General features: G+C 42.1%; 1 protein-coding gene and 1 pseudogene across 2 annotated transcripts in view; one reads left to right on the top strand and one right to left on the bottom strand.

Annotated features, from left to right (window-relative positions):
* AIG1 (androgen induced 1) overlaps window positions 1–14,736 on the top strand; it is a 202,716-nt gene that overhangs the window by 151,357 nt on the left and 36,623 nt on the right. For both annotated transcript variants that reach the window (XM_087425169.1, XM_087425168.1), the window contains exon 4: window positions 6,325–6,440. In XM_087425169.1, coding sequence (XP_087281295.1) covers window positions 6,325–6,440 — 116 coding nt within the window. The remainder of the gene's footprint in view (window positions 1–6,324; window positions 6,441–14,736) is intronic.
* Window positions 2,363–3,839, bottom strand: LOC106803622 (large ribosomal subunit protein uL11 pseudogene; annotated as a pseudogene).

Raw genomic sequence — 14,736 nt, forward strand, 5'->3', positions numbered from 1 at the left:
CTCTGAAATAATCTAACTCATCCAGTGGTCCCCTAACTCATCCTTTCCACTTGCCTGAATTCATACCATCACACAGCACAGTTTTTATCCTGCTGTTTACTCCATAGCACAGGTCGTTCTAAAACGTCCCTTTGGGTTATAGGCTCCTGACTGCCTCTAGAGATAATCAAAATCTTGTTCCCAATAGCAAGTCCAGATCCTTCTTGTGTAATGGAAATCCATTTCTTCAGTACTGTTAAATACCATTAAATTCCTCCATCAATACCTAAACGTCCCACTCATCCGTCTCTCCATTTTTCTGGCAAAAGAACGTCTGTTCATAAAACAAATAATTTAGCAGTGAGAGGGCACAGCTACGCTTATAGATTACCTGTTCCAGTGCATAGGCTGCGTAGCTCTCGTGGTATGCAGGATAACTTATGTGGCACAGGGACCTGCCATTACGTAATGTTGAATCACACAGTGAAAAGGTAATTCCCTCTCAATTGTCTCCCAGTCCCTCTGATTCTGTTCAGGACAGTCGCTATTTCATCTAGTGTGTTTGATGCCCTCTAGTACTGGCTAACATCCCTCTTGAACACATACAGAGCAGGCCAGAATCAGAGCCTTTCACAGGCAAGCATTTATTAGGATCAACTAGTGTTCCTTGTATTTGTTTTTGTGGTTATCTTCCATTTACGACAAGTGACGTTCCATTTACGAGAGTTTATATAAAGTTTCCTTTTAAATACATTTATTTTAGAAAAAATGTGAATAGAGTAAAAAACATTTTTTTAGAAAAAGATTGGGTAACATATGACAGGGCTGTATGATGACTTGACTTTTGTAGGCCCAGGCACTTTGCATCTGTGAGTCCCTTCCTCCGTATATATATAGCCCAAGGGCAGTCATGAAACAGTATATATACAATACTATATAGTATAAAGATGAGTATAATCTTCAACTTTAAAAGTTCACTTTTTGCTTCTGATTTTAAAAGAAATTAAAACATTTTCCTGGGCTCCGGTCTGTTATAATTGTTGTTAGTGCCGTGAAGCAGATACCGACTCCTAGTGACCCTGTGCACAGCAGAGCGGAACCCTGCCCAGTCCTGCGCCATCCTCTCACCTTCCGGCACTCTCAGACAATGCTCTGCTGCTATTCATAGGGTTTTCATGGCCAATTTGTTCAGAAGTGGGTGGCCAGGTCCTTCCTCTTAGTTTGTTTTACTCTGGAAGCTCTGCTGAAACCTGTCCACCATGGGTGACCCTGCTGGTGTTTAAAATACTAGTGGCATAGCTTTCAGCATCACAGCCACATGCAGCCACCACAGTGTGACAACTGACAGAGGGGTGGTGTAGTTCCTTGACTGGGCCACGAACCTGGGGCACAGCAGTGAGAGTGCTGAATCTTAACCACTAGACCACCAGGGCTGGCTGGTATGTGATATAGCAGAACTCAAAACATTCGTTCTTCATGACTGAAGTTTGAGATGCGCTGATTTAACCCAACCCCCTCATTGTACAGAGAATAATGCTGACTTCACCAGGGTGCAAGGACCTGCCTAAAGTCTTATAGCGAGGTGGACACAATCAGAACGAGATCCCCATGCCAGTTTCCTCTTCTTTCCACTTAACTACACTGCTTTCTTCCTTGGAGCCTCTTCTCCAAAAGCCTTTGTCTTATCCCATCTCCTTCACATCATAATTAAGTCATGGGTCCTTCCTCAAACCCAGCCCTCTGCTCACATGTGAGCATCTCCGTGCAGAGGCAACACCACCTGGTGGCTCCCCTCCACAGGTGGACCTTTGCTGTGAGATGCTGGTCCGTTCATGGCAGTAATCAGTGCTCCACAGAAGGAACCCCCCCCAAACCCCATTAAGAAAAACACAAAGGATGCAAAAGCCCAAGATGGATTTGGGCTTCTCTTTTTGGACACAATCTTCCAAATACAATCTCATTAAAATTAGCAGCAATGGAAGACTAAGCTTAGGATAGGATAACAACTTACATCTTAGATCAGTACTTCCTAGGCTAGAGTTTACAGGGTGGACCAAGGGTTTCCTCCATGGATTGTCAAACTCTCATTTTACTTATCACTTAAAGAACTAGTCCAACCTCAGTAACTCAGCTGCTGGGCAACTGTTCTATTGACAATGTACTGCAGAAAACAGTCTAATACAGTTCTTAAGAGCCCCCTCTGGCCAGCAGACTTTATCTCCTTCTTTGTTTATTCAAAGTGTATCTACACTTGTCTGAGAAAAGTGTAAGTTAAAAGGTCTTTGTGTTTGAGGAATAGAACAGATCATTCCTGAGTCTGCTTTTCTTCTTTTTTTTTTTATTGTCAAATGATCTTTTGTTGAAATATTTTCCTTTGTACTTTTTAAGTAGGGCATTCTACTGCACCACTGTTGATGTCACCTATGATGTCATGAGGGTGCCGGCCATCAACGTCGCAACCCACAGACCGGGCAGTCCCCAGGTTCTCTTTAACAGTTCCAGAGAGCTCTCTGGCTACAAAGATTGGTGCTGCATCTGTCAGGCAATGTTGACAATCTCATCAAACATGCTATTTCCACTGTGCTTCATGGTTTTTTCTTCTCTCTGTCTCTGAATGGCTTCCTTAAGGGCTTTCATGGTAGGGCACAGGCAGAAGACCACTCAGTCTGGACCTGTCTGTTCTGAATGGTCAGGTTCACTGTAATCCTCAGACTCTTCCAGTCACCTGTTGCCTTGGGATATCATCACCAATCTTTTTTGGAGACAGACCCAGGGGTCCAATCTTGGGGGCCAGGGCAGACATGGCACTGGCTTCTGCACCGGTGCATTTCAGGTACATGACTGATCTCGTTGGGGTTGAACTTAGGTGAGATGGCCGAGGTGGCTGGTGCCAGATGAACCCAGATGAGGGACGACCAAGAAAGTTGCCCCTTGGCGTCCTCCAAGCCGAAAGAGCTGCCTCCAGCCGTCTTTATCTATCATTGCACCGCTGAATGGTTCTGACTATGCCAGCTGATTTTATTGTTTATTATTATTCAGAATGCTATATGCCACAGGAAAGAACTCATTTAGCAAAATATATTTTTCACAATGAAGAGCTTTTTGTTTATTTTGAGGCTCAACCAAAAAATAGTTCTGGTCTGTTGAGAGATAGCATAAGTGATCTTCAATCATGCATTCCCACAAGTTTATTGGTTCAAAGATGATTTAACTCTGATATCTTTTGAAGATATATTTCTAATGTAGAAAACAAAGCATGAGATCTCGAGGCAGGCAGAACTGGTCTTGAACCCTACCTCCAGACTTGGGCAAGAAAATTAAATTTTCTGAGTCTTTGTTAATCTGCAGAATGGAGTTAATAATTCCCACTTAAGATGTTGTTTTGGGGGCTGGCCTGGTGGCACAAGCAGTTAAGTGCATGCACTCCACTGCGGCGGCCCGGGGTTTGCCAGTTCGGATCCCGGGCGCTCACCAACGCACTGCTTGGCAAGCCATGCTGTGGTGGCGTCACATATAAAGTGGAGGAAGATGGGCATGGATGTTAGCCCAGGGCCAGTCTTCCTCAGCAAAAAAAAAAGAGGAGGATTGGCAGATGTTAGCACAGGGCTGATCTCCTCACAAAAAAAAAAAAAAAAAAAAAAGATGTTGTTTTGAAGATTAAGTTAACAAATATTTATTGAACACCTCCTATGTACCAGATACTTTTCTAAGCGCTACAGATATAGTGAACAAAATGTAAGGTTACCATTCTTATACAGCTGGTGGTCTTACTTGGAGTTGAGTATTTCCTTCCTGGTCCTTAAGTCATTGAAGCAGAGTGTTGCCTGGGAGTGGATTAGAACTGGATTTCTTGTACCCATGGTTCTGAAATAATTTTCCCTCTTGCTGCTACAGATTTTGAGTTACAACTGAGCTGCTAAAAGTCACTGAGAGCTTCAGCAGGATCATTCATAGATTTTACCATGTTTTAGTTCATAAAACTGTAGTTACCTGTAAGGCTACATTTATATTTGCAATAAATATTTTGCACTATATGTACTTTTTTTAATATATACTGTTTATTGGCAAAATGGTTTACATTATAAGTGTTTAGAGAGAGAGATATACATTCATTAATGCTTGAAAATTCTGAGCGTTAAGCTGTCACCTTGATATAGAAAAACCTTCTTCTGAGATTTGCCACTAGCCGAACTTGCACAGGCACGGCTAACCACAAAAAGATCTTTTATCAGTGGTGATGTCACTGACGGAACATGTAGCTCCTCTTTAGTGGTGGTGATGCCAATGAGGAAGTGATCTAGAAAGATCCTCATTTTTCAAAGAGATTTTCTGCCTGGCATCATCAAAGTACGTCGTAATTTTTCCAGGTATGACATCTGATAATCAGCACATAGGCTAGATAAAATAACGATAACTTGATAACTAAGAATATTCACGTTAGTTATTTGACCTTATATAACTTTAAAGAAAAATGAATGATTTTCTACTTAGTTTGGAGCAGTGAATTAAGAGGTAGACTTTAGACATTTTTTAGTATTGAGTCAAAAATAATATCATTGTCATTCTAAAACCCACACAGGCCATCAGAGCCAGCATTATCTCCAGGGTCAATGTTCGATTTGCAGGGATTGTTCTATGTAAGATTTGATAAGACATAGCCTTATTGCTAGCTATGTATTTGAATTTTATATAAATGCACCATTGTAAAACTATTGTTGACATCTCAATTTACTGATCAAATTCCAGGCAAGTGTCATCTGAGGTGACTAGATGGTAGTGAAAAACCAATAGACTAGATCTTTAAAGTACATACTGCCTCTGTATTAGCACACATGTACATTCTGCGTGGTTCCCTTGACTAATTATACTGTTTTAAAACAATAATAGAAAAGCAAAGGATAAGGAAATATAAAGCTACCCAATTGTGGAATCACTCACCTGACATTCTGGGAACACCATACTCTAATTACTAATGTATTGGCAGTCAAGAACAGTTATCTAGAAGAGAACATTTAAGGAAAAGAATTTCTGTTGTCTTAATATTTCTTACCAAATCATGTCTTTCTATTTTTTCTATGACTATAAACAATAATTTGCTCCAAAGATGTTCACCCAACATGTCTTTTCCTGCCAAAGCCTACCTGCTACCTGGTTCCATTTTACTATAATATTTATTAGAGTTTAAAATTCATAGCATTCAATTTCCTGCCCTTTCCTTGAATATGCAAACAATGCAGCAAGCACAGAACAAAGATTCTCTCATGGCCATTAAGGAGATACTAAGCAGAATTCAAACTTGCAGATAGTTCAGGCTTCAGTTCCGCCATCTTCTTACTCTTGGAAAACTCTCCAATGTTGGAAGGTAAATCTAAATCCTGACCTGCTTAAGAAGCTCTTTGTCCTTTATATCTGTCCACCAAATTTCAATACTGAGAGTACTTGACTTTTCTTTCTTCTTACAATATGGATGGGATAAATTTCATCCCCATCCTGGTCCACTGAACTGAGTACCTAGAGTGGCCACAGGGTCCAAAAAGCAAATGAGAATGTGCCACCCAGTTTCTTTGGTGTCCACCTTCAAACATCATTTCTAAATCTATGCACTGCTAATACAACTGGCAAAGCCTTTCTGGAAGCTAATTTGGCATTATATCCTAACCTGCTGCTGGTACACACATAATTTGGCATTATGATCAATAGCCTTAAAATCTTCATAACCTTTGACTATAAGAAAATAATGTAACATTCAAAGACTTCTACAAAAGATATTCATCATGATGTTTTTAATAAATGAAAAATTGAAAATCTTCTACTACTTTAAGGTCTGAGGACAAGAATTGGTTAAATAAATTTTGGTACATCCATAAAATGGACTTTTAAGCAGCGATGATCAGGGTTGATATTCTAGAAGGATTTTTAAAATGGCATATCAAAAATTCACACGCTACAAAACAAAATTGCATGCACAGTGTGATCTTAACTATATATAAATAATATGAACAAGGGGAGGGGAAGGACATGTACCAAAATGTTAATAGGGATTATTTTTATTCCTTTCTCATATTCCGATTTCTTTCCTATATATTTTTCTATATTATCGAAATTTCCTGTAACAGGCATAAATAAAATAAAATTTCAAAAATTAAGATAGAGAAAAAATTACCAATGGAGCAATTGATGCACTGCATGTCTTCATGTCCATTCTACCTCTGGTTAGCCATCTACTGCTTTCTGGAATGGTGCTTTTGCTAAGAATTTACACTATCTGTTCTCCTACAGGAGAAAAAACAACTATCAAGGGGCAGTGATGAGAATCTGTGTCACCTGGTCTCTGTTCTTTTTCAGCACACAACGGTTTTGCCCTTTATATTAATCGAGATGAGAACATCACACCATGCATATCCCAGCAGGAGCAGTGGACTCGCCGCCATATGTACCTTCTCTGTTGGCTATATATTATGGTAAGGACGGTGCCTGCTGGGTGTTCATATTGTATTAGATTTTGCACTGCTAAATTTGGGCACATATTTCATTATGGATATAATCACTAACAGATTCACACTGTGTGCCTCGTTTGGTCCAAGACCTGGGCTTTGTCTCATTTCCCCAGATGCTTATATTTTTAGAAAGTATATGCCAAACCTCACACAACAGGAATTTGTTGAACAATCCCATGTAAGCAGTGGTTCTTCCAAGGCTACATTTTTCAACTCTTTTTTAAACTAAATGTTTTTCTTGGACACCAGTTTTATTGCTTAAGGGCTTTTTTGCTTGGGATTTTTTGTTGTTGTTGCTTTTGTTGGGGAGTGGGGGAATTGCAGCAAATGCAAATGAGGACAGAAGAAATGACCTCTTGGAGAAGTGACTTTAAACTTCATAAGAAACAGGTGAAAATGTACATTTTCCTGAGTCAGTTTACAACCTATCCCAGAATTAGCTATCACAGATAGCATATATTTAACGGTTTTGTTTTTAAAAATCGTGGTAAATGAATCACGAAAAATCTCCCCTTGGTCTATTGGACAGGAATAAATCCCAAGTATGAGGTGCCAAACTTATCTGATAAAAGAGTTTTTGTCTGATGAGTTTACTTCATATTAATTTCAGTTCTTAACATCTCAAAATTATTTATCTTAAGATGGAGAATTTCTTTTTCTCTTTATAATTCCAAGTTCTCTTTGATATATTAGCACACACAGAAGAGGTCCCTCCCACCAGCCTTTCCGCCTCCTGGGACTCTCTTGTCCTGAGTTCTGGGTCACCATCCCCTCCTTTAAGCCTGAAGGGTTGAATAACGTTCTTCCAAACACCCCAGAACTGTACTTAATCCCTCCAAAATCCCAGAGCGCTTTGGGAGGCCCAGTCTCTGTGGAGCGTTTTGCTCCAGCCAGCCCAGAAATATAAAATAAAGGTCAGTCCAGTATTTCACATACTTGGCGTGAAGGAGCACGTAATGCCCCAGACATGAGCAGGAAAGGAATTTGCTTCTAGGAAGTCACACCCTATAGCTGGTTCTAAGGGACATCCAGGCTACAGACCCTGACAGACGGGCAATAACGTTCATTCCATCTGTTTCTCCATCTACTAGTCAAAGACCGTTCATGTGGACTAGAGAATGTTTGTTTTCCTGGTCACTTTCGAGATTTTGTTTTCCCACCTAAAACGTTAAATATTGACTTTCTCTAATAGAAAAGAGTCAAACAAACCATCAAGGCTCACAGGTGAAGTTATATCTTAAAAATGAATTTATGTGCTTTATACATATGAACTTGATATTCAGATGACTCTGATCTTTCAGAAGAGTCAAGTAGGGAAGCTACACAATTATTCCAGGAATGTTACAATGTTTACAACATATCTGGGACTGCCTATAGCATTAGTTTAAAAATCAAACCCTCTTCCCCCTTCCCCCCAAAAAATACAGTCTCATTACTTTGCACTTATATTTGCTTACCTATGGGAAGGGAAGTTTTTTACTCTGGGTGTATTTCTGTGAATTCATTTATATGCCATTAAATTATCTGAATCTGGTAGAGCCCCAGAGGTTTCAGGAACTCTGTACTTTCTGATGGCCTTTTCTCCACTGTGGGTACAATCAGTCCACATTCCAAAAAGACACATGGGAAATACCACATCGTCTTCATTATGGACCCCCAAGCTTCCTCATTAAAATGAAGCATTACTCAGGCTCTTCGTGCCAAGTGAGGCCTGCCAGCTCTGCGTCCTCCCTAAGCACCCCAGGACTTGTTTGGACATGTATTTGCATTAACCAGCAAATTCTCTCGGATATGTTCTGAGAAAGCTTTCAAAGTAGACTTTTTCCTTTGGTGTTCTGCCCTAGGCATTCACAGCTATGCCAAGAGCTAAACAGTGCCCCGCACTTCATGTCACGTTATATAAATCCCAGGATTTTAACTGTTATCAAAAAGGTACTGGCTCTCGCTTCCTTCCAGACGTACCAGTGACACAACAGCAGAAAGTTCAGGATGTGAAATCTTTTGATAGCATACCAGGGTTGTAACTGGACATTCCAGAACATCATGCCAAAAGGGAAGAAAGCATTCCTCTTATCATGTGCTAATTGTAAAATAAATAGGATCTCCCTTACAGTCCTCGGGATGATTGAGCTGAATCTATACCTCCGAGGCTGGCCAGGCTGTCTGTCTGCTTTGCTCTGACTCTAGTGTCTCTATTCTCACAAGTCGCCCACCCTATCTGAATCTATTCTCTTCTTAGATTTGGATAGGGAGAGTTGAGAAAGTGAGGGATACTGGACCTTTCCCTCATAGACTCAAGTCCATTGAGCTTCTACCCTCAGTGGCTCCCCCTCCCAACCCCTATCTCAGTCCTCCCCAAGCTTAGCGTCTGAAGTCATCCTAGACTCCTTTCATGCCCGCTTCTACCTCCCCACCACACTTCTCTTTCCACTTACCCAGGGGTCTGGGACACAAACATCTCCGTGTCCATTTGTGGTGGACTCAACTCTTTTCCTGCACACCTCCCTTCCATCATCACTCCCCCACACATCTCTGCACCCTATTTGTGAGATTTCCCCTAATAAATGGGATGACCCATATTATCTCATGCAGGATACAACACAGAGGTCCCCTTGGTTTCTAATGCAACAGTAAGAATCAGAAATCATAATGAATACCATGCTTTTGATCACTATGCCAAGTGCTTTTCAAATATTATCTAGTTCCCTAAACAACCCTTTGAGATAGGCATTATCTTGCCCATTTCACAGATAAGGAAATTAAAGCTTAGAGAGATTATATGACTTGCCCAAGGAAAGGCCACTGGGCTGTTGCCAGAACTATAGTGCAAGCCCGGGTGTGTGGCTGTAGAGTCTGAGCAATTAACCACACTCTCCATTGCCTCCTACCGTGTGAAGAGTAACTCACATCAAGTGTTTGGTTTTGGTTTTGTTTTGAAGCCATACATCTGAAGCAGTAGCGTCTAGTAGCTAAGCCCACTTCCTAGGACTGAGTTCTGACTCCTCCACTGAAACTTCCTGGGCTCTAGCTTGTTCAAATATAGAAGAGGGACAGGGCTAGCATGAACGTGCCTCATGGGGCAGTCTTGAGGACTGTATGTGGGGCCCACAAAACAATTCCGGCACGCAGCCACAAGTTTCTACATTTGCTATTATCAGTTCTGAGAAGCTCTTCAACAAATAGTAGCAAGAACACATAATGCTTTCTCATCAAGAGTTTGAGAATTTGAGTTACGATGCCCTTAAGTTCTTTACCTTCCTGTTACTCATTCTCCCTAACGTGTACACTATTCACTTGAAAAATCCAAAACAACCCTAAAGGATATGAAAATAGCACTTTTATTCGTTTGTTTGTTTTTTAAGTTTAAAGGACCATCAGGAAATCTTAAAGGGGGGCTGGGTAAAACAGGGAGCTTTCAGATCATGGGCTGCTGACTGCTGTAACCCTCTAGTTGGTCATTACGCAGGAGAATACATTTTCACTCCACCTGGTGAAGGGCTCCTGGTGGCCAGTCTGTTCCTTGGCTGTGGCCCCCCCAGCTCCTCAGATCCTTATCTCCCTGCAGTACTGTTGCTGCCTACTGTTCTGCTTTTCGATCTGCAGGATACAGAAAGAGGAAACTACTCCAGATCCTAGGAAATTTACATCCTCAAGGGTTTGACAGTTGGTCTCCTCTGTCCTGAGGAGTCTTCTAGCCCCTGGCCATTCCTGCCTCCACAGTGGTTTCTCATTCAGTCAGGGCCCACGTTCAATCTCAGGGGTCATGCATAATACATGCTAACTATTATGTGCAAGGTGCAGTCAGGAGCAAGGAGGCATTAGTGAAGGAGGGGAGAAATTGGGTCCTGGGACTTTCTTCTTATGGATAAATATTTCTTCTTACTTCAGTAAGCTTATTTAAAGCAAAATAGGGATTTCTGTTGTCTCAAGGCCCTAATGGTTTTTGATAAATTCCATATTCAGATCTCATTACCCCAACTGCGTCCATCGTACAACTTTCCAACCCAGAAAATAAAAGTAAAATCGAGACGAAGTATGATCTTTCTTTTATGATGTAAACCTAAATTGCCCCAAATCAGAATTCTATCTCCCACCAAACTTGCCTCAGCCATGCAATTTCAGATTGTTTTTTCTTTTCTTGTTGAAACTTTTCTGTAGTCCCTCAAATTTCTACTGGAAATATACCTTATTTTCCAAGACAGAGAAAAAATTCTCAGAAATAAAAATAGAAGTGTACTCAAAAAGTCTCGGAGAGAATTTTTAGCTTGAAATTTGCACCCTCGTCACTAAGAAAATTAAATTTTAGACCACATTAAAATCTTCCTATTTCGCTGGAAGCTGCTTCATCAGTTAAAGAAATCTAGCCAATATGTAGTAGTTCTTCCACCAGCAAATGACATTTCTCTCTGTTCAACTTGAACCTTCCATTCCACCATAACTGTCTGCCCTGTTGACTTTTACATCTGTAATAGGACGTGAAAGTTTTCCTGATTTCCTGGCATTGGAGAACTGGTCCAAGCTGAAAGAATAAGGTGATAAGTACCTCACATTCTCAAGAGAGACACCTTTCGTGGGGCTTGTAAGAGACAGCCAAAGGACTCTGCTCCCTTACCCATCACCAAAACCATCCACACCCTTTGCCGCGCCCATCTTCTTCGCTCTTCCTCCTGAGCCTGGCTGGAAAGAGGGAGAGAGTCTTTGCAGTCTTGAGTTTGGGGTCTAGAAGAGTCACTGAGGAAGAAAATGCCTCTCCACACTCACCAAAGCCAAGTGTGAGAGGTTCCAAGAGAATCCCTGGTAGATAACGGGGGTGAGACAGGGATCTAATTTAGGAAGCAGATTTGTGAACCTTCCTTATGTCTCCTACCTGAGCTAGGAAAAGAGCCTTGGAAGGATATCTTAAGGTGGAGGGAGGGGCAGCTGTAGGGCAGCCTATGGCCTCATCATTGTATGTGGCCAAAATGGGTAAATTTCTTGTGGATCTGGTTTGACATTGAGGAAGGTCACTGGGCTTGAGCTGTCTTGATGGTGGCCCACCCAAGAAGGCCAGCCCCTGGGTAAGGGTTTCCCAGAAGCAAGAAACTGTCAAGTGTACTACCATGGGCAGGAGCCAGGGGGTGTGGAAGAGAGCGAGCTGGAGCCAGTTGGATCTTCCACTTACAGAACCTCTGCAATGGAGAAGCCCTTCAGAGATCCCTACAAACCTCCCATATATGTCCCCCATGCAAAAGCAAGCATCTGAACACCAGCCTGACAGCATTTATCAGTGGGAATTTGCTATTAACTAGAGAAACAAGGGCAACTGTTGGCACAACCATAGACAATGAAGTCAGGAGATGTTCATCCTTCTCCCATTTCCCCTCTTAGACCCCCAGACAGGGAAGAGACATCCCAGAATCAGGCTATACCCTCCCCTTCTATTTCAAAGTGCGAGAGTGGAGGGCAGAATGAAAATGCAGAGCCCCCTCCCACTCAACGCTCCAGCAATATTCCTGGTGTGTTCAAGGGAAGCAGAAGGCCAATGTGTTGGAGCACAGCAAGGGGGAGAGTGAACGGAGACTCTTAGGAGTGGAAAGAGGATCATGTAGGGCCTTGTAGGGCATCATAAGGACTGAGTCCTTAATTCAGAATGAAATTGAGAGTCATTGGAAGGTTTTGAACAGAGAATTGACAAGATCTGAGATGTTTTTAAAAGATCACTTTAGCTACTATGTCGAGAATGGATTGGGGGCAAGGATGGAGCAGGAGATCAGCGAAGAGGCTTTAAAAGTAATCCTCATGGGGGATGATGTGGCTTGGACCGAGGTAGTACAAATGGCGGCATGAGAAGTAGTGGGATTCTGGATATATTTTGAAGATTGAGTCAACAGGATTTCCTATTTAATTTAGATCAAATATAAATTAAACCCCAAGTTCAGCCCCTTTAATACCTTTTTAACTTGGTGTGGTAGGCAGAGTAGTGGTCCCCAAAGATGTCCATGTCCTAATCCTTGGAACCCCTGAATACATTACCTCACATGACAAAAAGGACTTTGCAGATGTAATTCCATTAAAGACTTTGAGATGAGGAGAGGGGTCTACATTATCTGGGTGGGCCCAGTCTGACCATCTGGTTCTGAAAAGAGGAGAGTCCTCCCCAGCTGTGGTCAGAGAGAGAGGTGACTATGGGAGAATGGTCAGAGAGATGTGATGTGAAAAGGACTCAAACACCCATTGCTGGCTTTGAAGATGGAGGAAGGGGGCCATGAGTCAAGGAATGTGGGCTGCCTCAAGCAGCTGGAGAAGTCAAAGAAACTGAGTCTCCTCTAGTGCCTCCAGAAAGGAATGCAGCCCAGCCAGCGTCTTGATTTTAGCCCCGTGAGACCAGTGTTGGACTCCTAACCTACAGAATTGTAAGATAAATTTGTGTTGTTGTAAGCCACAAAGTTTACGGTAATGTGTTACAGCAGCAATAGAAAACTTACCCACTTGGGCAAATCGCTTAGTCTCTATGGGCCTCAGTTTCCCCATCTGAAAAAAAGAAGGTGATGATACTTAGGTAGGATTGCTGTGAAAATCAGAAAAATAGGTATAAAACGCCTGCCACATAATTCACACTCAGTACAGTAACCATTGTTGTTGTTCTGTGTATATGCTAAGAATCCTCAGCCCCATTCTGCATGCTTATTCACTCATTAACCTGCTATGCCTGCTCTGGGAGGTAGAGGTCTGGATTCTTGAAGTCAGATGCTCCTTGTTCAGTTCCCTTCTTTAGGGCTTTTGAGCAAATTACTTATCTCTTAGCCTCAATTTTACCACCCTTAAAATGGGAGATATGCCTACCAACCAGAAATGCTGTGAGGATTAATGAGCACACAGGGGCTCTCAGGAAATATTAGTATCTTTCCTTCCTCTTAGGCCACAAAACTCCTAGAGGAGTCTCCATGAGAAAAGCCCATTTCCTGCTCTCTCTCTTCCCCACCACCCTTATGTTCTTTCTGTCCTCTGCTCCTATGGATCTTTCTCCTGCTTCTTGTAGTTTTCGTCTCCTTGCAACCTCTTAAGAACGCTAAAGAGTTTTCTGAAACTTTCTTGTGGTTCATACTTTGTCATCTCCCAAGCTGTGCTTTTCCCCTGAGAATTTTGAGAACGTCACTGGTTTCCCGTTATTCTAATCTGCTTATTTTTACGAACAGTTTGTTGAGATTGAATTATTGTTTTCTCATCCTCTGACAAGGAGAAGCCAAACTAGACAATTGAGGGCTTGCCAACTGAGAATGTGGCTTGCACTTAGCCCCTTAGAGTGTCCACTTGGGTGTTGGTTGAATCGGTTTCTTAGATCTGCATCTAGGCAGAAAGGCATGTGTGTATAACTCATCTCAATTCCCAGTGTTTATTATTCTGAGTTTCATCTTCTCCTACCCCCAACAGCTGGTTCACAGACATTCTGGGTGTACATGAAGAACTAGAATTCCCCATATGCTATTAAGCATGCCCACCCCCCCCAAATCATTTTATATGAGGTTAAAACGCTTCCCACGTTCTTCAACATCCCTACCCTACATCCATACCAAGACCGATGCTTCTTTCCCTTGTAGTCTTCTGGAATCATCGGTTCGATACTGCTTGTGTCCTTGATGCTGCTTGGCCATTTCACTTTGGGTTTCTCCAGCCGGCTCTGCCCACTCCCCTCCTCCTCCCTCTCCCCAGTCCTCTCTCAGCGGATGGCCTGACCTTTTATTTCACAGAGACTATAAAAGACTTTAAACAGGAACTCTTTCAATTTCTTTCTGCAAACATCCTTTCTGTACACACCCTCTCCTTGCCTCCTGTGACAACAGGGGGAGAATTTCTACACCTTCTGACAGGTAACTCTTCCCTCTGTGCTCTGGCTCTGCCCTCTTCCAGCTCTTCGTCCATCCATCATCGCTTCTCAATAGACATTTCAGCAATTTTGATACTAAAACATTTCCCCTTCCTGAAACCCTCTCTTCTCCTGAAGATGATGTAGCAGTCTCCCTATTTTCCTCCCCGTGCTCACGATGATCCCTCTCAGCATCTTCTGCTGGCTCAGCAGCCGCTTTTGGAGCTCAGTCCTACATCGTCTTCTTTTATTTATTAATTTTTTAATTTTATTGTGGCAAGAATACTCAACTTCATATGTACCTTCTTAACCTAGGTCCTTTCCTTTTACTACTACTCTCCTTAGGTAAACCCGTCCTCTCCATGTTCACAATGACCTCCGTCCCGGATCTCCAGCTCAGGGCTCTCTCCTGATAGC

The sequence above is a fragment of the Ceratotherium simum genome, chromosome 38 (genome assembly GCF_057802395.1).
Source record: "Ceratotherium simum simum isolate JZ-2026a chromosome 38, ASM5780239v1, whole genome shotgun sequence".
Taxonomy (NCBI): Eukaryota; Metazoa; Chordata; class Mammalia; order Perissodactyla; family Rhinocerotidae; genus Ceratotherium; species Ceratotherium simum.